The 24,433-nt window shown below is 47.2% G+C and overlaps 1 protein-coding gene across 1 annotated transcript; it reads right to left on the reverse strand.

Moving 5' to 3' along the window:
- Positions 1-2,010: 2,010 nt before the first annotated feature.
- LOC112216363 (photoreceptor ankyrin repeat protein) lies at positions 2,011-11,837 on the reverse strand. Its single transcript, XM_024376310.2, has 6 exons — positions 11,335-11,837; positions 7,626-8,062; positions 7,182-7,311; positions 6,754-6,894; positions 5,055-5,234; positions 2,011-4,753 (listed from the first exon to the last, which is right to left on the reverse strand). The coding sequence occupies exons 2-6, from the start codon at positions 7,881-7,883 to the stop codon at positions 4,077-4,079; spliced, it is 1,386 nt and encodes a 461-aa protein (XP_024232078.1). The 5' UTR covers positions 7,884-8,062; positions 11,335-11,837; the 3' UTR covers positions 2,011-4,076.
- Between the last annotated feature and the right edge of the window lie 12,596 nt (positions 11,838-24,433).

Here is a 24,433-nt window from a genome sequence, read left to right on the forward strand (position 1 = left end):
TACTATGTTCTCTCTCTGACCTCCTTAGGGCTTTTATTTTGATGTAGACTGTATATTGACTAGTTCCCCAACTGCAAAGGGGAACTGAGACAAATATTGTAGAGATACTTTGAGAAAGTTTCATTGGTTCTATCTTGGTAGGTTGATCTACTGACATGAAAAGTTGATGAGTGTCTTTTGTAAATTTAAAACTTATTGCTTTAGTTTGAATCTTATTCCTCCTATTTGTCTGTTTGTTTTTCCAAATGGATCTTGTTTGTTTATTTATAGACTGATATTTATGGTCTGGAGATAGCGGTCTAAGAGCACTGCAGTGCTTGAAGCGTCACTACAGACCTGCGTTCGATCCCAGGCTGTGTCACAACCGACCGGGAGTCCCATAGGGTGACGCACAATTGGCCCAGTGTCATCCGGGTTAGGGGATGGTTTGGCCCAGTGTCATCCAGGTTAGGGGATGGTTTGGCCGGGGGGGCTTTACTTGGGGTGTTTCCTCCGACACACTGGTGCAGCTGGCTTCCGGGTTAAGTGGGCGGGTGTTAAGAAGCGCGGTTTGGCGGGTCATGTTTCAGAGGGCGCATGACTCGACCTCTCCCGACCCCATTGGGGAGTTGCAGCGATGAGACAAGATTGAAATCATGAAATTGGGGAGAAAAAAGGAGGTCAAATTCAAAAAAGCCCCATTAAGTTTTAAGTATTACAAAAGAGATCTGCACAATGACTTGGAGGATTACTGGCCGAGTGGACATTACCCCTCCCATGTATTGCATCCTTTGGGTTATGCCGCTACCTATGGTTAGGTCGTGTGGTTACGCCCCATGGTTACAGACATATCTATAGTTAGTCGCTATGGTTACAGACGTATAGTTAGTCTTTATGGTTATGTCCCATGGTTACAGATGTACAGTATATATATTTAGGCTGTATGGTTATGCCCCATGGTTACAGATGTATCTATATTTAGGCTGTGTGGTTATGCCCCATGGTTACAGATGTATCTATATTTAGGCTGTATGGTTACACCCCATGGTTACAGATGTATCTATATTTAGGCTCTGTAGTAGATGGGTAAAAAAAAGCCAACTCTGAATATCCCTTTGAGCATGGTAAAGTTAATAATTACACTTTGGATGGTGTATCAATACATCCAGTCACTACAAAGATACAGGCGTCCTTCTTAACTCAGTTGCCAGAGAGGAAGGAAACCGCTCAAGGAGTTCACCATGAGGCCAATGGGGATTTTAAACGAGTTACAGAGTTAAATGGCTGATATGAGAAAACTGAGGATGGATCAACAACATTGTAATTACTCCACAATACTAACCCAAATGACAGAGTGAAAAGTAGGAAGCCTGTACATAATGCAAATATTCCAAAACATGCATCCTGTTTGCAATAAGACACAAAAGTAGTACTGCAAATAATGTGTCAAAGAAATTAACTTTTGTCCTGAATACAAAGTGTTATGTTTGGGGCAAATCCAACACAAAACATCACTGAGTACCACTCTTCATATTTTCAAGCATGGTGGTGGCCTCATCCTGTTATGGGTATACTTGTCATCGGCAATGACTTGGACGTTTTTTAGGATAAAAAGAAAAGGAATAGAGGAAATCCTGGTTCAGTCTGCTTTCCAACAGACACTGGAAGACAAATCCACCTTTCAGCAGGACAATAACCTAAAACGCAAGGCCAAATATACACTGGAGTTTCTTACCAAAATGACATTGAATGTTCCTGAGTTGCCTAGTTACAGTTTGGACTTAAAACGTCTTGAAAATCTATGGCAAGACTTGAAAATGGCTGTCTAGCAATGATCAACAACCAACTTGACAGAGCTTGAATAATAAAAAATATACAATCCAGGTTTGCAAAGCTTTCAGAGACTTACCCAGAAAGACTCACAGCTGTAATCGCTGCCAAATGTGATTCTAACATGTGTTGACTCAGGGGGTTGAATACTTTTCAAATCAGAATTTTTCTTCCACACTGACATTAGAGTATTTTGTGTAGATCGTTGACAAACAAATGTACTATTAAATCCATTTGAATCCCACTTTGTAACACAAAAAATTTGGACAAATTCAAGGGGTGTGAATACTTTCTGAAAGTACTGTATAGTTAGGCTGTATGGTTACACCCCATGGTTACAGACGTATCTATGGTTATGTTGTATGGTTACGCCCCATGGTTACAGACGTATTTATTGTTAGGTTGTATGGTTACACCCCATGGTTACAGACGTATCTATGGTTAGGTTGTATGGTTACACCCCATGGTTACATATGTATCTATGGTTAGGTTGTATGGTTACACCCCATGGTTACAGACATATCTATTGTTAGGTTGTATGGTTACACCCCATGGTTACAGCTGTATCTATGGTTAGGCTACATGGTTATTGTCTGATCTGACTGTGACTATAATAGCACCAGTTAACAAGCTCACTGAGCTCACACACTAACCCAGCTTAGCCTATAGCCAAAGCTGCTAAATCTATTGGATATAGGGGGAAGAAGGATCATCACTAAGTCACATGGATGTTGTGTTTTTAAACGTTTTAATGTTTGGTTTTGTAATAGAATATTCATTAGGCCTGTTGTATCTTTTCATATTGTAGGAGCCGTATCTGACACATCAATGGTTTTTGACTGACAAAAGCCACTACACATACAATTTTCTGGATCTTTGACGAGGATGATGGTGTTATTTAAAAATAACCATCACATACTATTAGGAGAGAAGTGGATTCCTACTGAATAACATACTTCAAATTTCAGCTCCATCACAACATGTGAACTGGATCAACAAACAATTTCTTCTAACTGAGCAGGTTTGTGCAGCGTAATAATAAGCCACTCAGGTTTATCTTTAAATACCTGAGCCTCATCAAAACTGAGGGGATCCCTGATATTATATTACTACTCTTGATAAAAGTCAAAAGTCCTCTCACCGGTAACAGTGTAAAATCTACTTCTTTCAGAAGACAGCTAATTGGAGAACATAGGAAAACAAAGCACAGAGCAGATTGGAACTCAGATGTGCGTTGTGGTCAGACCTGGGTTCAAATACTATTCAAAATCTTACAAAAACATTTAGCGTTTGCTTTAGCTTGCCTGGAGTGCCAGTTGGGTGTGGTTTGCACTTTTGGGACTTTTATATTGTTTCCATATCAACAGGCAAGCTCTCTCAAGCACAGCTGAAACATTTGAAATGCTTTTAAATTGTATTTGACCCCAGGTCTGGTTGTGCTATATCTGACCATGAGGTTTATCAAACAGTCAACTCTGAAACCTTGTTCATAATCCTCCCTAATCATTTGCCTAACTCATGTTAATGTCCTGTTTCTTTTTCAGGAAGTACCTTGCTTATCAGAAACTAGAGATTTCTTTGCTATGGCTCTGGTTCCTTCACAGTTTCGATTGGTTAGTTATGAACATGGAAGACCAAACAAACTCTACTGATCTTTTTAACAACTGAACTCTCAAAAATAAATAAATCAACAAAATAATTTAAAACAGAAAAAGAGAATTCCACATGAAAGATACATTAATAATAATGTCTAGGAATGTCCAGGCCATTGCAGTCCTTACAGCCGCATATCCCAGTAGAGAGGAAAAACAACAGTCAATCCATTAGACTTAGTCCGGCTCAGATGCTAGTTTCCACCCATGTTATTGGAGGCCCCAAGATAGGGCTGCAACTGAGTCTCCATGATGACCCCAGGCAGGTGCCACCACAGGGGAGCCGTCCCCTTGTCCGTCTTATATGACATCATCACAGTGGATACAATGGAGTTAGTAGGAGATGACAGCAAAGATGGTGGATAAATCAAGATAGTTCTCTCAGGCCGTTTATCATTGAAAAAAATGGTCTACTTAACAGGGGTGGGTCTCCCATGGACACCAATGCAATAGCAGCTGGGTCTGGTCTACTAAGTTCATTGACTTTCATTCAATCAGTAAACAAAACTGCGAGTGGGGTGTCTCGCTTTCTCTTCCGTCTGATGACAGCACAGAGGTCGCTCTATTTTCCCAGAGTTCTGTGCTCCCACTCTGTGGCACTTTACAGACAGCAGTTTAACTTGCCTTGGCAGGCTCGTTTGACTTGGCCGCCACCTTGGCTGCCTTCTTCTTAGCTTTCTTAAGTGCCTTCTCTTGCGCTTGCTTCTCTTCCTCCAACTTTTCCTTTTCCTTTTTCTTCTCCTGCTTCTCCGCCTTGTACTTCCAGATCGGAGGCTCCAGGTGGCCCTTGTGCCTCTTCGCCTTCTTCGCCTTCTTGGGTGTTTTGTCTTGAGACTTGGTGAAGGTGATCTTGGGGATGCAACCAGATGGGAATACAGAGTTCCGGTGGGCCATGGAACAAGGGATGAAGTTCCGGACGCCGTTGGCAGCCATCGAGAGAATACTATCCCTCCACTCCGCGTACGAGCAGCAGTTGGCGAGTGAGAAGGGGCTCGACGACGCTGGCGCAGGCTTGAAAGAACATTTCACACCGTTACTATGACACACAGAGCTTTCCTCCAGGTCCTTACTGCTGTGCTTCTCCATCAGCTCCGGCACGGCCAGGCGCCTCTTCCCGAGCTCGGGGGGGCTTGTGGGGCAGAGGGGCCGGCAGCCAGTGGAGACTAGAGGGCTGTGGATGGATGTGGTCATCTTCACCAGGTGGTCCATCACTCCGTTGTCCTGAGGGTCCTTGGGTAAGCTAATGGTCAGGCTGTCCTTCAGACGTTGAGTCAGTGTTTTGGGGATCATGGCTTTAGAAGAGGACAGAAGATAGAAGATGACTTATATGTAGAACACCTAGTAACATTTGTTGCATTGCAATACAGTTTGATTCAGATTTATCGTCACAGAGACACACTACAGAGAAACACACACAGCCTACGCACGCCCAATGGAGAGGTTGGATAAATGGGTCAGCCGCAGTGCAGCGCCCTTGGAGCAGTTTATAGGTTACAACAGCAGGCTACTGGATCACTGCCCACCATCTTTTTTTCCCAGCCGGGGCAGGGATTGTAAACGGCAACCCTCTGGTTGCTGGCCGGCCTCTCTAACCTTTGGCAACCAGCTCCTTCAGCTCGGGCCACTCTATCACGTAGCTGTCGCAGAACTGCTCGGCGATGGGGTGCGCCTGGAGAAAACGGAGACGCTGCAGGACCTCGAAGCGACCCGTCTTCAGGGCCCAGTCCATGATGCTTTTCCCCCGGACCTCATCCACTACATTGATATCTGCACCTGGACATTGGGATAGGCAGGGAGACAGAGAAACATGAACGCACATCCAAAATGATCACAGGAGCTAGGCAACAAGGTTAGGCACTAAAGAAATCAGGGAAACTGATCAAGATTAGATTTTTATAATGTAATGTGTGAGGCATGTACTCTGACAGTTCAAAGAAAATTAAAGTCAATGTAATCGTCCTACTAAGTGGCTAGTGAAGGAACTGTAAAATGTGGAGGGAGATAGAGGATATAAACAGCAATACACTATGAGTTGGGCTATTCAATTCTGGTTCTGTGGGGTTGAAACACTTCCATTTTTCACCTCCTTAGAATCCGGGACCAATTCAGACCTGGGACACCAGGTGATTCCAATTTACTATCAGGTAGAAGCAAAAACACAGAAATGTTTTCGAGAGGAGAACTGTCACTATTTGATTGGCTAATAATGAGACAGTATGTGTTTATGAACATTTCCAATTTGAAGCAGGAGAATTAAGGGTTTCAATTAAAGGGACAATCAGCAGTTGAAACAATGTTTCTAGTGCTGATTGCCGCTTTTAGGTTATTTGGTTAATTAGTTCTTCATTATTTAATTGGATGCATTATTGGATGGTGTCTATTACAGAGGCTTGTCCTCAAGCATTTACTCAGCTGAAGAGGAATGCATTATAAGGCATGTGGACATAACACAAATTACACCATACCCAAAGCTGTTTTTTGTGCCTACAGATCACAGGCGGCCATTGGCACCTTAATTAGGGAGGACGTGCTCATTGTAATGACTGGAACGGAAATAATGAAATGGTATTGAACACATCAAACACGCAGTTTCCATGTGGTTAATACCATTTAATTCACTCCATTCCAGCCATTATTATGAGCCGTCCTCCCCTCAGCAGCCTCCTATGGTACAGATAAGAATAGGTAGTAGGGTGACTTGATGGTGACCTGTTTTGACTTATGTACCGTTAATAGGTGTTACCACAGCCATGTCTCTATCAGTCCTGGTAAATCCACACAAAGCTAATCCAGCCTGCAACCCAAAACAGCTAGTCCCAGATTAGACAAGAAGACGAGAATAGAAAACCAATGTCCTCAGATTTGACCCTTGAACTCAGATAGATGTGCGTCATCATCCTTCTCCACCTAAATGGCTGTCATAATCATACACTTGGTCTGTGTCTGAAATAGCACCCTATTCCCTATATAGTGCACTATTTAAAAAAAAAAGTTCTTTAACACATTCACAGTAACCATAGAAACCTCATGAATAATACAATAGTCAATCTAGTTCTATGATGATAAGTTGATAACCCATTTCACCATAGTAACTGTGCTTCTACTGACTTGAGAATAAACTTATTAAAGATATCAGTTAGGAAGTTGTCAGTATGGAGAGGGAGGTTTTTTGCGCCACTTGGAAAAGGAAAACCCATGGAAATAGTCTTTGGAAGTCCTTCCAACCCTGCACTCAAAGACTTCTGTTCAATGACTACTCCAATTCTTGATTTGACTGACTATAGCCACTTACCGGCCATGAGGAGGGAAGACACACAGTCTACCCTGCCTTGCATGGCTGCCTTGATGAGGGCAGTGAAGCCCCGGGTGTCCCTCACCTCCAGGTCTATCTTAGGGTAGTAGTTCAGGATGAAGTTTAGAATGGAGATGTAGCCTGGGTGGAGAGAGGGGCTGTTATTAGGAAGGTTTAAGTTGCCATAGTTGTTATCACCAGTGGAATTGGGTGGGAATCTTCAGGGGAACATTTTAACAAGTTTTGTAACTGAATGGTCGTTGACTGTGATTATTAAGTTCCCAGTTGATTTAGTTCCAGTTACACCCCTGAGTATAATGCTGTGACCCCTACCAGATCATTGAATAGGTGCTTCTATTGATATGATATGATATGATATGATATGACATGCTCACCAAAGCTAGCCAGCATATTATTGCAATGCTTACCGGCCTGGGCAGCGATCATCAGTGCTGTGTTGCCTTCATTGTCCTGATGGTTAATGTCGATCAGTGGACACGTGTGTAGACCGTAGACCATGTCCACATAGCCTCTGGAGACAGCAAGCATCAGACCATTCTGACATGGAAACAAAGCCGAGCCCAGATGTGGTCATTCAATATGCTCTAATGCAGTGTTTCTCCACCTTTTATGTACCACAAACCTGCCAAGCTTTTGTTCTTCCTCCTTGTGGGACCCCTTACATTAAAATGAACATTTGAGTAACTCACTAAAAAAGTATAAACCAACCATCTCAAAGACTAGTCAGTATCATCCCGGGAATCATTGCCAGTCCGCAGGCCAAAGGTTGAGAAACACTGCTCTAAGGCAGAGAGAAATCAAATACTTGTTGAACCCAGAAGCACCTGAGGGAAACATGACATAGTCCTTACCATGCCATTGATGTCCAGCTCCATAACCTCTTCCTTAGTAACCCCCCTCTCCAGGACCCTCTGTAGCGTCAGCGCCTCGTTCCTGTTACAGGCCTCGTACAACGTAGAGGTGGTGCCTCCACTACCCCGCTCCATCTCATAGTCTGGCATGATAGAGTCCTCCGACACCAAGCTCGCCGTTTCGGACTCATTCTCAGAGAGTTCAGAATCCTCGGACGGGCCAGCGCCTAGTTGGGGATCATCTTGTGCATGAGCCATCACTGGACCACCAGGTGGACCACCGAGAGGAGGGGATCACACCCGACCAAGAGGTCTCCTCTGCCCACGGGAGGATGAGATCACACCCGACCAAGAGGCCTCCTCTGCCCACGGGAGGATGAGATGTGGAGAGGACCCTGCCTGGACCCTGCTGATGATTACCACATCACAGCTGCTCCCTGGAAGAATAGACACAGACATACATGACTGGAGGGACACAGACAAACAGACACAGAACAGCAAGAGCACGTTCGCACACACACACATGCACACACAATATGACTGTCACACTCTTACACCACAGAGAGAGCTCTAATTCAATTACACATTGTGAAACAACTGGCAACTCAATTATGGATGTGAGGAATCAAACGTCCTGTTCGTACCCTATTTTGGTTCCCTTCTCTTCCATTTCCCCAAGATATGATCCTTTAAAAAAAATTTATCAGAGTGTTTATCAATAGCTCATAGAGAGTGTCTCTAAACCTTCTCTGGCTCACAATAAACCAACTGAAATAAACCAGCATGGATCTAGTTGGCATGAAACATGCATATATTGTATAAGAATAGCCATCAAACAATCCGTTAGAGTCTGTATTTACACTACATTCAATTACCAATGCGACAAAACATTTTGTAATCATTAGCCTACATAGTTGGTTGACCCTCTCATCTCCACATCTTTCAGTCGATGTTGATCTGTCAAGTAAGTTGCCCCTGAACAGCGTCCTAAGGTTCCCATTATCCTGAGACGGCACGGTCATAACTCCTATGTTTTCTATTTCCAGCCTGGTCTGAGTGTAACCTGTATTGTGTTTGCTCTGTTATTTTTATTTTTACGTTGTCCTTTTCAGCACAGTTCTATCAACTATGGGGGATTCGTAACCAGGCCAGCCTAGTACAGCTCGGCTAGCGTTGGGTAGCTTAGGTCCTATAGTGTGAATCAGGCTGAGGTGAACCTGAGGTGAACCTCTCCCAGCCAGGTGTGGTTGACAGGAGGAGGTATTGTAATCTGAACAATTACAGCAGTCAGAAATAATCTGCCCTCTCAGCCTCGTCACGGTGCAACCAACACGCTACCGATAGACGTTTTGTAACTGGATTGAGGCCAGGACACCAGGACACCCTACTGGACACCAGGACACCCTACCGGACACCAGGACGCCCTACTGGACACCAGGACACCCTACTCGGAGACACACTGAACGTGACGGTCTAGTCTGTATCTGGAGGTCAATACCAGGATTAATAGATAAACCTTGCGTTTAAATAAAGCTTCTTGGGAAGTTTTCTAATGTCTATACTGAGCACACACTGTAAGCCTGCTTTATACACATTGCATAAACTATCAGGGAGAGTTTAATAAGCAGTCAATGCATTTACTTTTAAAGCAATTATCTAAAGAATATGAAAAGGGAGGTCTACTGCTGCTGAACACAGACTAACAAGAATTATGTTTTCAGGACTAAGAAATTCAGCAAAAAGCTTTGGCTTCTCTCTCAGCGAGTCAGCCTATGTAGGCTAAGTGATAGGGTGTGTGTAATGGGTATAGACAGGGCATATGGTGCAGACTGCCTGCCTGCTATCATGTCCGGCAAGCCAGGCTGGGCCAGGCCTGCTCAGCATCTGTCACTGCATGGGGCTACTAATCAACCAATCTGTGTATACACACACACACACACACACACACACACACACACACACACACACACACACACACACACACACACACACACACACACACACACACACACACACACACACAATCAGCAACAATGTTGGTAACTGCCCTGGTAACAATGTTGGTAACTGCCCTGGTAACAATGTTGGTAACTGCTCTGGTAACAATCAGCAAAAATGTTGGTAACTGCTCTGGTAACAATGTTGGTAACTGCCCTGGTAACAATCAGCAACAATGTTGGTAACTGCCCTGGTAACAATCAGCAACAATGTTGGTAACTGCCCTGGTAACAATCAGCAACAATGTTGGTAACTGCCCTGGTAACAATCAGCAACAATGTTGGTAAGTGCTCTGGTAACAATCAGCAACAATGTTGGTAACTGCTCTGGTAACAATCAGCAACAATGTTGGTAACTGCCCTGGTAACAATCAGCAACAATGTTGGTAACTGCCCTGGTAACAATCAGCAACAATGTTGGTAACTGCCCTGGTAACAATCAGCAACAATGTTGGTAACTGCCCTGGTAACAATCAGCAACAATGTTGGTAACTGCCCTGGTAACAATCAGCAACAATGTTGGTAACTGCCCTGGTAACAATCAGCAACAATGTTGGTAACTGCCCTGGTAACAATCAGCAACAATGTTGTTTGAGAAAGTTATCTGTAACTTTTCACGTTGCATAAAACAAAATTCCCAAATGCATCTCTGTGCTCAGACAGAAAAAGAATGGCTATTTTGCTTCAAGGACTGACTGCTATATTTAGCCATCCTTGATGCTGCTTCTCTGTCTTTTGCTTACAGAAAAACAATGTGTTTATATGTGTGTGTGTGTGTGTGTGTGTTTGTGTGTGTGTGCATGTGTTTTTATGTGCATGTGTGTGTGTGTGCATGTGTTTGTGTGTGAATGTGTTTCTGCGCTCCATTGTGTGTTGGTGTGTGTGTGTGTGTGTGCACACTTGCTTGTGTGTGTGTGAAGGGGCAGGGATGGGAAAACCTTATTTTTCACCGCAACATAAACAAAGCTGTCGTCCACAGAGGGGCATTGATGTGATTTTATCTCTCTAGCTGCTTGACTTGGCCCTGCTTTTCCCTACAGAATCACATAGCAACGTTTTCCAATCTCTTCCCAAAGAATTAGCCTTACCACGTTTTTTAACTACCTACATGACTACAGCTTAGCCTACTCATTAGTCTAAAAGCTTCCTTTAAGTAGGATTATGTAGGATCTAGTTTAAACACAGAAAGGAACACTCAACCTCTTAAAGTCCCACAAGCCTTTATTTTCATTCCTTTGCTGTTCCTCTCAGAAGAATGAAGATCGATATCACTACAACGTGTCCTCTCTCTCTCTCTCTCTCTTCTGTTTTCCTCTGCCTGGCTGCACAACCATGTTACTACTGAGCAGTGGAGGCTGCTGAGGGGAGGATGGCTCATGATAATGTCTGGAACGGAGCAGATGGAATGGTATTAAACACATGGAAACCATGGAAACCATGTGGTTGATGTGATACCATTCCACTGATTCCACTCCAGACATGACCACAAGCTCATCCTCCCCAATTAAGCTGCCACCAACCTCCTGTGCTACTGGGTCACATTACAACAACTTGTGCTCTAACAACTTCACAAGTCTCAAACTGTGGAAGGAGAACATTATAAAAGGTGCTATCAATCCACAGCATGTGCCTCTGATAAGATTCTGTACAGAAAGTAGTGGGACCATGACCTTTGACAAAGTTACAAACCCATACATGCCAATAAGTCTCACCATAAAATGGTTGTCTATCCAATGTCGGGTATTGTCCTCTTCTCTCTCCCTCTGTTTACTCCCTTTCTCCGTCTTCCTGGGACAATACAGCATATGCATCCCCTCTTCCTCTGTTCCTCTGGGTTTGTCTGGCTAAGTAGCAGCAACAACAAACCCGTGCTGCTCCAGCTAACGTGCTCTAACCCCCTCCTTACAGTGTGCCTAGGCTGTCCGATAGATCACCACCGCCACACCATCCTCCTCCCAGGTCTTTACATAGACAATGAACGCAAAGTCAGGCAGCAGGCAGCCTGTAGCTGTAAGTTTGTCAGGAGGCAGCATGCTCTCGCCCGATTACAGGAGATTTACAGGAGGATTAGAAGGAAAGAAACAGTGGAAGGAGAGCATTTCACCTGACAGGCTGGCTAGAAGCTGAGCAGGAGGGACTGCTCTCTCTCTCCCTCTGTCTCTCCAAGTCATTCTCAATCTCTCTCGCCCTCCCTCTTTCTCTCCCCCTTTCTTTCTCTTTCTCCCTCTCACTCCTCCCTTTCTCTCTCCTACTCTTCTACCTCTATCAGGCATTCTCCATATCTCTTCTTCTGTCAGAGACAACCTCTCTAAAGGTCTAAGATAAGTCCTATGATTTAATCACACGTTATGTAAGTCAGTCTGTTGTAGTGGAATGGACCCGGTGTGTGTGTGTGTGTGTGTGTGTGTGTGTGTGTGTGTGTGTGTGTGTGTGTACGCCCCGATCCCCTGCCCCCTGTCCGATTGTATAATCCCACTCCCAGTCTTTTTGTGACAGTGAACAGCTCCAGAGAAGTACACACAGCCTGGAGCCTGTTAGCCTAGCTGTTTTACCATGTAAAGCCATTGCAAGGGAAACAAACTAACCTGTTAATGAGAGACAGGGGCCTAGTCAGTTAATTGTTCCTATGATGGCATGTAAAGGACACACACACACACACACAGGCCCGGCCCTAGCCTTTTGGGGGCCATAAGTGAGATTTGGTTGGAAGGACCCCCTACCCCGCGAGAAATACATTTTAGTGGCCCCTCTCTTGATGACGGAGACAAACATTTTAGTTTTAAAGGTAATTCCCTGCAATTCTACACATTTTGCCATGGGGCAGGGACAAGTTTTTGTAATTTTATGACAAATTTCCTGCCATTCTACCCATTTTTCCATGACTTATGCCATGTTAATGATATCTGAGTGAGAGTCACTAACAAAATCAATGGGGGTCCCATGGAGGTCAGGGCCCCTGGGCACATGCCCTGTGTGCCCAGTCGGTATTCGGTCATGATTACTACAACTTTAGATAGCTGGCTAGACAAACTTTCCAATCTAAAAATGGTTAGCCGGCATGGCAAAACTACTGATGCACAACCACATTTTGAAAGTGCACCTGCTGTATTCTACTATTCTAACTCTCAACAGTATGTTGAGACGCGACTGAGTTCTTTAGCTTTATGCCTTATGCCCTGATCAGGGTACACACCGGTTTAGCACAGAGCTCCAGTTACCAAGTAATGGAGAGAGAGAGCAGTCTGACCCCTGCTGGTTTTAAAGAGAATCACTACGTCTCCAGGACAGTCCTGTCCATTCTATCAGGTGCTACAGGTGTTCAAAGTGTAATATACACATGCCGTATAGCAGACACTTTTATACAAAATGACTAACAGTAGCGCCTGCATACATTTTTGCATGGGTGGCCCAAGAGGGAATTATACCACAATATTATATTATATTCTACCAACACAATATTATATTCTACCAACTTCACCATACAGCAACAGAAGGGCCCATGTCTTAGGATAACTGAAATAGACTGAGTGTACATTTCAGGGCACTGTTAAGCTGAGCCTTTTAAAACAGGCCTAAGGACATTAGCCACAACCGAAGGTACCTGTGCTCTCTGAGCTTTCTGCCCCTCCTCTCACTGAGGTGTCCACATGGACAATACGAATGCACCAACAACTACATTTTCATCACTATGCCTATCATAGAGCGATGGAAGGGCAAAGCTTTTTCATTTCAAAAACCCTGTAGCTTTACTCATAAAATGAACAATAAAAGTATGTCAGATATCGCCAATTGAAGCCCCTGCTCTAACAACCCGTCAACACTGTGACAGGTTGAGATCTGTCAGTTGATCTCGTATTAAGAGTTAATTAGACAGACAACTGCTGATGCTAACAACACCCCACTGCTGTTTCTGGCTTCCAATCCCTGTCAATCAAATGTCATTCACCTATTTTTTAGATTTCACCTTTATTTAACCAGGTAGGCTAGTTGAGAACACCTTTATTTAACCAGGTAGGCTAGTTGAGAACACCTTTATTTAACCAGGTAGGCTAGTTGAGAACACCTTTATTTAACCAGGTAGGCTAGTTGAGAACACCTTTATTTAACCAGGTAGGCTAGTTGAGAAAGTGTTCTCATTTACAACTGTGGCCTGGCCAAGATAAAGCAAAGCAGTTCGACACATTCAACGACACAGAGTTACACATGGAATAAACAAACATACAATCAATAACACAGTGGAAAGAGTACATATACAGTGAGTGCACATGAGGTAAGATAAGGGAGGTAAAGGCAATGAATAGGCCATGGTGGTGAAGTAAATACAATATAGCAATTAAAACACTGGAATGGTAGAATGTGCAGAAGGTGAATGTGCAAGTAGAGATACTGGGGTGCAAAGGAGCAAGGTAATTAAATAAACACAGTATGGGGATGAGGTAGTTGGATGGCTATTTACATATGGGCTATGTACAGGTGCAGTGATCTGTGAGCTGCTCTGACAGCTGGTGCTTAAAGCTAGTGACGGAGATAAGTCTCCAGCTTTAGTGATTTTTGCAGTTCGTTCCAGTCATTGGCAGCAGAGAACTGGAAGGAGAGGCGGCCAAAGGAAGAATTGGCTTTGGGGGTGACCAGTGAGATATACCTGCTGGAGCGAGTGCTACGGTGACCAGTGAGCTGAGATAAGGCGGGGCTTTACCAAGCAGAGACTTGTAAATGACCTGGAGCCAGTGGGTTTGGCGATGAGTATGAAGCGAGGGCCAGCCAACCAGAGCGTGCAGGTCAGAGTGGTGAGTAGTATTTTTGGCTTTGGTGACAAAACAGATGTGACTGTGATAGACTGCATCCAATTTGTTGAGTAGAGTGTTGGAGGCTAATTTGCAAATGACATCGCCGATGTCGAGGATAGTCAGTTTTACGAGGGTATGTTTGGCAGCATGAGTGAAGGATGCTTTGTTGCTAGATTTAATTTTCGATTGGAGATGTTTAATGTGAGTCTGGAAGGAGAGTTTACAGTCTAAACAGACACCAAGGTATTTGGAGTTCACATATTCAGAAGTCAGAACCGTCCAGCGTAGTGATGCTGGACGGGCGGGCAGGTGCGGGCAGCGATCGGTTGAAGAGCATGCATTTAGTTTTACTTGCATTTAAGAGCAGTTGGAGGCCACGGAAGGAGAGTTGTATGGCATTGAAGCTCGTTTGGGGGTTAGTTAACACAGTGTCCAAAGAAGGGCCAAAAGTATACAGAATGGTGTCGTCTGCGTAGAGGTGGATCAGAGACTCACCAGCAGCAAGAGCGACATCATTGATGTCCCGAGAATTGAACCCTGTGGCACCCCCATAGAGACTGCCAGAGATCCAGACAACAGGCCCTCCTGAACTCTATCAGAGAAGTAGTTGGTGAACCAGGCGAGGGAATCTTTTGAGAAACCAAAGCTGTTGAGTCTGCCAATAAGAATATTGTGATTGACATATAGTCGAAAGCCTTAGCCAGGTCGATGAATACGGCTGCACAGTAATGTCTCTTATCGATGACCGTTAAGATATCATTTAGGACCTTGAGCGTGGCTGAGGTGCACCCATGACCAGCTCTGAAACCAGATCGCATAGCAGAGAAGGTAAGGTGGGATTTGAAATGGTCGGTGATCTGTTTGTTAACTTGGCTTTGCGAATACCTTAGAAAGGCAGGGTAGGATAGATATAGGTCTGTAGCAGTTTGGGTCTAGAGTGTCTCCCCCTTTGAAGAGGGGGATGACCGTGGCAGCTTTCCAATTTGGGTGAAGGAGAAATGGGGGAGGCTTGGGCAAGTTACTGTGGGGGGTACAGGGCTGTTGACCGGGGTAGGGGTAGCCAGGTGGAAAGCATTGCCAGCTGTAGAAAAATGCTTATTGAAATTCTCAATTATAGTGGATATATCGGTGGTGACAGTGTTTCCTAGCCTCAGTGCAGTGGGGAGCTGGGAGGAGGTGCTCTTATTCTCCATGGACTTTACAGTGTCCCAGAACTTTTTTGAGTTTGTGCTACAGAATGCAAATTTCTGCTTGACAAAGCTATCCTTAGCTTTCCTAACTGCCTGTGTATATTTGTTCCTAACATCCCTGAAAAGTTGCATATCACTGGGGCTATTCGATGCTAATGCAGAAAGCCACAGGATGTTTTTGTGCTGGTCAAGGACAGTCAGGTCAGGAGAGAACCAAGGGCTATATCTATTCCTGGTTCTACATTTTTTGAATGGGGAATACTTATTTAATGGTGAGGAAGGCACTTTTAAAGAATAACCAGGCATCCTCTACTGATGGGATGAGGTCAATATCCTTTCAGGATACCCTGTCCAGGTCAATTAGAAAGGCCAGCTCGCTGAAGTGTTTTAGGGAGCTTTTGACAGTGATGAGGGGTGGTCGTTTGACCGCAGACCCATTACGGATGCAGGCAATTAGGCAGTGATCGCTGAGGTCTTGGTTGACAAAACAGCAGAGGTGTATTTGTAGGGCAAGTTGGTAGGATGATATCTATGAGGGTGCCCGTGTTTACGGATTTGGGGTGGGTTCATTGATAATTTGTGTGAGATTTAGGGCATCAAGCTTAGATTGTAGGATGGGCGGGGTGTTCAGCATGTCACAGTTTAGGTCACCTAACAGCACAAGCTCTGAAGATAGATGGGGGGGCAATCAATTCACATATGTTGTACAGAGCACAGCTGGGGGCAGAGGGTGGTCTATAGCAAGTGGCAATGGTGAGCGACTTGTTTCTGGAAAGGTGGATTTTTAAATCTGCACCCCTAAAAGAACTCTGCAGGCTATCTCTGCAGTAGATTGCAACTCAGCCCCCTTTGGCAGTTCTATCTTGTCGGAAAATGTTATAGTTAGGGATGGAAATTTCAGGGGTTTTGGTGGTCTTCCTAAGCCAGGATTCAGACATGGCTTGGACGGCCGGGTTGGCAGAGTGTGCTAAAGCAGTGAATAAAACAAACTTAAGGAGGAGGCTTCTAATGTTAACATGCATGAAACCAATGCTTTTACGTTTACAGAAGTCAACAAATGAGAGCACCTGGGGAATAGGAGTGGAGCTAGGCACTGCAGGTCCTGGATTAACCTCTACATCACCAGAGGAACAGAGGAGGTGTAGGATGAGGGTACGGCTAAAGGCTATCAGGACTGGTTGTCTAGTGCGTTCGAAGCAGAGAGTAAAAGGAGCAGGTTTCTGGGCATGATAGAATAGATTCAAGGCGTATAGACAGAGGTATGGTAGGATGTGAGTACATTGGACATAAATCTCGGCATTGAGTAATGATGAGAGAGATATTGTCTCTAGAGACGTTTAAACCAGATGAGGATGTAGAGGATGTAGAGGATGAAGATGTTCCACAGTTTATAAAATCTGCCTTTGCTGTACTGTCAGATCAATTTTGTGGTACCAGTAAAATTATCTTTCAAAATAACAATGCTGTTATTTTCACTAAACTAAAAAAATCCATACCACAATAAGAGGTAGTCCCTATGGACAGAGGTACTATTTGGATACTATTATCTCACCAACTGGTTCTATGGCATAATAGTTAGAACTATGGACTGAATCTAGAAATCCGAGGGCAAATCTAGGTAGGACCAGCCTGGCTTTTTCATCTAATGAAGTGGGAGCAGTGAAGAGGCCAAAATACACATGAATTGAGTCCCAAACGGCACCCTATTCACTACATACTGCAATTTCAACCAGTACCAGATGGTGGCAGCAGCGTATAGTCCACCTGCACCAACCATATCGTCGATGGATGCGACAACAGTTGGTTAGTAAGGCTATGTTTATGTTTTCACAGTGGAAACAAACTGAAAATTGGGGATTTTACTGTTTGAGAAGAAAATTAAAGACAGTTCAGCATGTGAATTCTATATTTTTCCAAGGGAGGACATTTTTGCAAACATCTTCCAAACCAGATACTTCCTGATGTTCCCATCCATGCAGATTCAGTTGTCTGGATGCAAATTCTTTCCAGAGTCCTAATGAATATTGAGGTTACAAAATAGAAGGAGATGACAGAGAGAGGGGGAGAGATAGAAGGAAATGACAGAGGGAAGGGAGGGATATAAGGAGACGACAGAGAGAGGGGGAGGGATAGAAGGAAATGACAGAGGGAGGGGAGGGATATAAGGAGACGACAGAGAGAAAGGGAGGAATAGAAGGAGGCGATAGAGAGAGGGGGAGGGATAGAAGGAGGCGACAGAGAGAGGGGAAGGGATAGAAGGAAATGACAGAGGGAGGGGAGGGATATAAGGAGATGACAGAGAGAGGGGAGGGATAGAAGGAAATGACAGAGAGAGGGGGAGGGATATAAGGAGGCGACAGAGAGAGGGGAGGGATAGAAGGAGGTGATAGAGAGAGGGGAGGGATAGAAGGAGGCGACAGAGAGGGGGAGGGATAGAAGGAAATGACAGAGGGAGGGGAGGGATAGAAGGAAATGACAGAGAGAGGGGGAGGGATAGAAGGAAATGACAGAGAGAGGGGAGGGATATAAGGAGGCGACAGAGAGAGGGGGAGGGATAGAAGGAGGCGATAGAGAGAGGGGGAGGGATAGAAGGAGGCGACAGAGAGAGGGGGAGGGATAGAAGGAAATGACAGAGGGAGGGGAGGGATATAAGGAGGCGATAGAGAGAGGGGGAGGGATAGAAGGAGGCGACAGAGAGAGGGGGAGGGATAGAAGGAGACGACAGAGAGAGGGGAGAGATAGAAGGAAATGACAGAGGGAGGGGAGGGATATAAGGAGGCGACAGAGAGAGGGGGGGAGGGATAGAAGGAGGCGATAGAGAGAGGGGGAGGGATAGAAGGAAATGACAGAGGGAGGGGAGGGCTATAAGGAGACGACAGAGAGAAGGGGAGGAATAGAAGGAGGCGATAGAGAGAGGGGAGGGATAGAAGGAGGCGACAGAGAGAAGGGGAGGAATAGAAGGAGGCAGAGAGAGGGGAAGGGATAGAAGGAGGCGACAGAGAGAGGGGAGGGATAGAAGGAGGCGATAGAGAGAGGGGGAGGGATAGAAGGAGGAGACAGAGAGAGGGGGAAGGATAGAAGGAGATGACAGAAAGAGGGGGAGAGATAGAAGGAAATGACAGATGGAGGGGGAGGGATATAAGGAGGCGACAGAGAGAGGGGAGGGATAGAAGGAGGCGACAGAGAGAGGGGGAGGGATAGAAGGAGGCGACAGAGAGAGGGGGAGGGATAGAAGGAGGCGACAGAGAGAGGGGGAGAGATAGAGGGAAATGACAGAGGGAGGGGAGGGATATAAGGAGACGACAGAGAGAAGGGGAGGAATAGAAGGAGGCGATAGAGAGAGGGGGAGGGATAGAAGGAGGCGACAGAGAGAGGGGAGGGATAGAAAGAGGCGACAGAGAGAGCGGGAGCGATAGAAGGAGACGACAGATAGAGGGGGAGAGATAGAAGGAGACGACAGAGAGAGGGGGAGAGATAGAAGGAAATGACAGAGGGAGGGGAGGGATATAAGGAGGCGACAGAGAGAGGGGGAGGGATAGAAGGAGGCGATAGAGAGAGGGGGAGGGATTGAAGGAAATGACAGAGGGAGGGGAGGGATATAAGGAGACGACAGAGAGAGGGGAGGAATAGAAGGAGGCGATAGAGAGAGGGGGAGGAGGGATAGAAGGAGGTGACAGAGAGAGGGGAGGGATAGAAGGAAATGACAGAGGGAGGGGAGGGATATAAGGAGATGACAGAGAGAGGGGGAGGGATAGAAGGAAATGAGAGAGAGAGGGGGAGGGATATAAGGAGGCGACAGAGAGAGGGGGAGGGATAGAAGGAGGCGATAGAGAGAAAGGAGGGATAGAAGGAGGCGACAGAGAGAGGGGAGGGATAGAAGGAAATGACAGAGGGAGGGGAGAGATATAAGGAGACTACAGAGAGAGGGGAGGGATAGAAGGAAATGACAGAGGGAGGGGAGGGATATAAGGAGATGACAGAGAGAGGGGGAGGGATAGAAGGAAATGACAGAGAGAGGGGAGGGATATAAGGAGGCGACAGAGAGGGGGAGGGATAGAAGGAGGTGATAGAGAGAGGGGGAGGGATAGAAGGAGGCGACAGAGAGAGGGGGAGGGATAGAAGGAAATGACAGAGGGAGGGGAGGGATAGAAGGAAATGACAGAGAGAGGGGGAGGGATAGAAGGAAATGACAGAGAGAGGGGGGGGATATAAGGAGGCGACAGAGAGAGGGGAGGGATAGAAGGAGGCGATAGAGAGAGGGGGAGGGATAGAAGGAGGCGACAGAGAGAGGGGGAGGGATAGAAGGAAATGACAGAGGGAGGGGAGGGATATAAGAGGCGATAGAGAGAGGGGGAGGGATAGAAGGAGGCGACAGAGAGAGGGGGAGGGATAGAAGGAGACGACAGAGAGAGGGGAGAGATAGAAGGAAATGACAGAGGGAGGGGAGGGATATAAGGAGGCGACAGAGAGAGGGGAGGGATAGAAGGAGGCGATAGAGAGAGGGGGAGGGATAGAAGGAAATGACAGAGGGAGGGGAGGGCTATAAGGAGACGACAGAGAGAAGGGGAGGAATAGAAGGAGGCGATAGAGAGAGGGGGAGGGATAGAAGGAGGCGACAGAGAGAAGGGAGGAATAGAAGGAGGCGATAGAGAGAGGGAAGGGATAGAAGGAGGCGACAGAGAGAGGGGAGGGATAGAAGGAGGCGATAGAGAGAGGGGGAGGGATAGAAGGAGGAGACAGAGAGAGGGGAAGGATAGAAGGAGATGACAGAAAGAGGGGGAGAGATAGAAGGAAATGACAGATGGAGGGGAGGGATATAAGGAGGCGACAGAGAGAGGGGGAGGGATAGAAGGAGGCGACAGAGAGAGGGGGAGGGATAGAAGGAGGCGACAGAGAGGGGGGAGGGATAGAAGGAGGCGACAGAGAGAGGGGAGAGATAGAGGGAAATGACAGAGGGAGGGGAGGGATATAAGGAGACGACAGAGAGAAGGGGAGGAATAGAAGGAGGCGATAGAGAGAGGGGGAGGGATAGAAGGAGGCGACAGAGAGAGGGGGGGGATAGAAAGAGGCGACAGAGAGAGCGGGAGCGATAGAAGGAGACGACAGATAGAGGGGGAGAGATAGAAGGAGACGACAGAGAGAGGGGGAGAGATAGAAGGAAATGACAGAGGGAGGGGAGGGATATAAGGAGGCGACAGAGAGAGGGGGAGGGATAGAAGGAGGCGATAGAGAGAGGGGAGGGATTGAAGGAAATGACAGAGGGAGGGGAGGGATATAAGGAGACGACAGAGAGAAGGGGAGGAATAGAAGGAGGCGATAGAGAGAGGGGAGGGATAGAAGGAGGTGACAGAGAGAGGGGAGGGATAGAAGGAAATGACAGAGGGAGGGGAGGGATATAAGGAGATGACAGAGAGAGGGGAGGGATAGAAGGAAATGAGAGAGAGAGGGGGAGGGATATAAGGAGGCGACAGAGAGAGGGGGAGGGATAGAAGGAGGCGATAGAGAGAAAGGAGGGATAGAAGGAGGCGACAGAGAGAGGGGGGGATAGAAGGAAATGACAGAGGGAGGGGAGAGATATAAGGAGACTACAGAGAGAGGGGGAGGGATAGAAGGAAATGACAGAGGGAGGGGAGGGATATAAGAGATGACAGAGAGGGGGAGGGATAGAAGGAGGCGATAGAGAGAAGGAGGGATAGAAGGAGGCGACAGAGAGAGGGGGAGGGATAGAAGGAGGCGATAGAGAGAAGGAGGGATAGAAGGAGGCGACAGAGAGAGGGGGAGGGATAGAAGGAAATGACAGAGGGAGGGGAGAGATATAAGGAGACTACAGAGAGAGGGGGAGGGATAGAAGGAGGCGACAGAGAGAGGGGGAGGGATAGAAGGAGGCGATAGAGAGAAGGAGGGATAGAAGGAGGCGACAGAGAGAGGGGGAGGGATAGAAGGAAATGACAGAGGGAGGGGAGATATAAGGAGACTACAGAGAGAGGGGGAGGGATAGAAGGAAATGACAGAGGGAGGGAGGGATATAAGGAGATGACAGAGAGAGGGGGAGGGATAGAAGGAGGCGATAGAGAGAAGGGAGGGATAGAAGGAGGCGACAGAGAGAGGGGAGGGATAGAAGGAAATGACAGAGGGAGGGGAGGGATATAAGGAGACTACAGAGAGAGGGGAGGGATAGAAGGAGGCGACAGAGAGAGGGGAGGGATAGAAGGAGGCGACAGAGAGAGGGGGAGAGATAGAAGGAAATGACAGAGGGAGGGGAGGGATATAAGGAGACGACAGAGAGAAGGGGAGGAATAGAAGGAGGCGATAGAGAGAGGGGGAGGGATAGAAGGAGGCGACAGAGAGAGGGGAGGGATAGAAGGAGGCGACAGAGAGAGGGGGAGGGATAGAAAGAGGCGACAGAGAGAGCGGGAGTGATAGAAGGAGACGACAGAGAGAGGGGGAGAGAGATAGAAGGAGACGACAGAGAGAGGGGGAGAGATAGAAGGAAATGACAGAGGGAGGGGAGGGATATAAGGAGGCGACAGAGAGAGGGGGAGGGATAGAAGGAGGTGATAGAGAGAGGGGGAGGGATAGAAGGAGGTGACAGAGAGAAGGGGAGGGATAGAAGGAAATGACAGAGGGAGGGGAGGGATATAAGGAGATGACAGAGAGAGGGGAGGGATAGAAGGAAATGAGAGAGAGAGGGGAGGGATATAAAGAGGCGACAGAGAGAGGGGGAGGGATAGAAGGAGGCGATAGAGAGAAGGAGGGATAGAAGGAGGCGACAGAGAGAGGGGGAGGGATAGAAGGAAATGACAGAGGGAGGGGAGAGATATAAGGAGACTACAGAGAGAGGGGGAGGGATAGAAGGAAATGACAGAGGGAGGGGAGGGATATAAGGAGATAACAGAGAGAGGGGGAGGGATAGAAGGAGGCGATAGAGAGAAGGGAGGGATAGAAGGAGGCGACAGAGAGAGGGGAGGGATAGAAGGAAATGACAGAGGGAGGGATATAAGGAGACTACAGAGAGAGGGGAGGGATAGAAGGAAATGACAGAGGGAGGGGAGGGATATAAGGAGATGACAGAGAGAGGGGGAGGGATAGAAGGAGGCGATAGAGAGAAGGGAGGGATAGAAGGAGGCGACAGAGAGAGGGGGAGGGATAGAAGGAAATGACAGAGGGAGGGGAGGGATATAAGGAGACTACAGAGAGAGGGGAGGGATAGAAGGAGGCGACAGAGAGAGGGGGAGAGATAGAAGGAAATGACAGAGGGATGGGAGGGATATAAGGAGACGACAGAGAGAAGGGGAGGAATAGAAGGAGGCGATAGAGAGAGGGGGAGGGATAGAAGGAGGCGACAGAGAGAGGGGAGGGATAGAAGGAGGCGACAGAGAGAGGGGAGGGATAGAAAGGGGCGACAGAGAGAGCGGGAGTGATAGAAGGAGACGACAGAGAGAGGGGGAGAGATAGAAGGAGACGACAGAGAGAGGGGAGAGATAGAAGGAAATGACAGAGGGAGGGGAGGGATATAAGGAGGCGACAGAGAGAGGGGGGAGGGATATAAGGAGGCGATAGAGAGAGGGGGAGGAATTGAAGGAAATGACAGAGGGAGGGGAGGGATAAAAGGAGACGACAGAGAGAAGGGGAGGAATAGAAGGAGGCGATAGAGAGAGGGGGAGGGATAGAAGGAGGTGACAGAGAGAGGGGAGGGATAGAAGGAAATGACAGAGGGAGGGGAGGGATATAAGGAGATGACAGAGAGAGGGGGAGGGATAGAAGGAAATGAGAGAGAGAGGGGAGGGATATAAGGAGGCGACAGAGAGAGGGGAGGGATAGAAGGAGGCGATAGAGAGAAGGGAGGGATAGAAGGAGGCGACAGAGAGAGGGGGAGGGATAGAAGGAAATGACAGAGGGAGGGGAGAGATATAAGGAGACTACAGAGAGAGGGGGAGGGATAGAAGGAAATGACAGAGGGAGGGGAGGGATATAAGGAGATGACAGAGAGAGGGGAGGGATAGAAGGAGGCGATAGAGAGAAGGGAGGGATAGAAGGAGGCGACAGAGAGAGGGGGAGGGATAGAAGGAAATGACAGAAGGAGGGGAGGGATATAAGGAGACTACAGAGAGAGGGGGAGGGATAGAAGGAAATGACAGAGGGAGGGGAGGGATAGAAGGAGATGACAGAGAGAGGGGGAGAGATAGAAGGAAATGACAGAGGGAGGGGAGGGATATAAGAAGGCGACAGAGAGAGGGCGAGGGATAGAAGGAGGCGACAGAGAGAGGGAGAGGGATAGAAGGAGGCGACAGAGAGAGGGGAGGGATAGAAGGAGATGACACAGAGAGGGGGAGAGATAGAAGGAAATGACAGAGGGAGGAGAGGGATATAAGGAGGCGACAGAGAGAGGGGGAGGGATAGAAGGAGGCGACAGAGAGAGGGGGAGGGATAGAAGGAGGCGACAGAGAGAGGGGGAGGGATAAAAGGAGGCGACAGAGAGAGGGGGAGGGATAGAAGGAGGCGACAGAGAGAGGGGGGGAGGGATAGAGAGGGGGGTGGGATATAAGGAGATGACAGAGAGAAGGGGAGGAATAGAAGGAGGCGACAGAGAGAGGGGGAGGGATAGAAGGAGGTTACAGAGAGAGAGGGGGAGGGATAGAAGGAGGTGACAGAGAGGGGGACCACTAAACCCATGTCTCACAGCCCTTTTCTCCTGTTTTTGACCCTTGCCTGTCCTGACCTTGAGCCCGCCCGCCTGACCACTCTGCCTTACCCTGAGCCCGCCCACCTGACCACTCTGCCTGACCCTGAGCCTGAGCCTGCCTTCCATCCTGTACCTGTTGCTGTAACATTGT

This window comes from Oncorhynchus tshawytscha, linkage group LG16, assembly GCF_018296145.1.
Source record: "Oncorhynchus tshawytscha isolate Ot180627B linkage group LG16, Otsh_v2.0, whole genome shotgun sequence".
Classification (NCBI taxonomy): domain Eukaryota; kingdom Metazoa; phylum Chordata; class Actinopteri; order Salmoniformes; family Salmonidae; genus Oncorhynchus; species Oncorhynchus tshawytscha.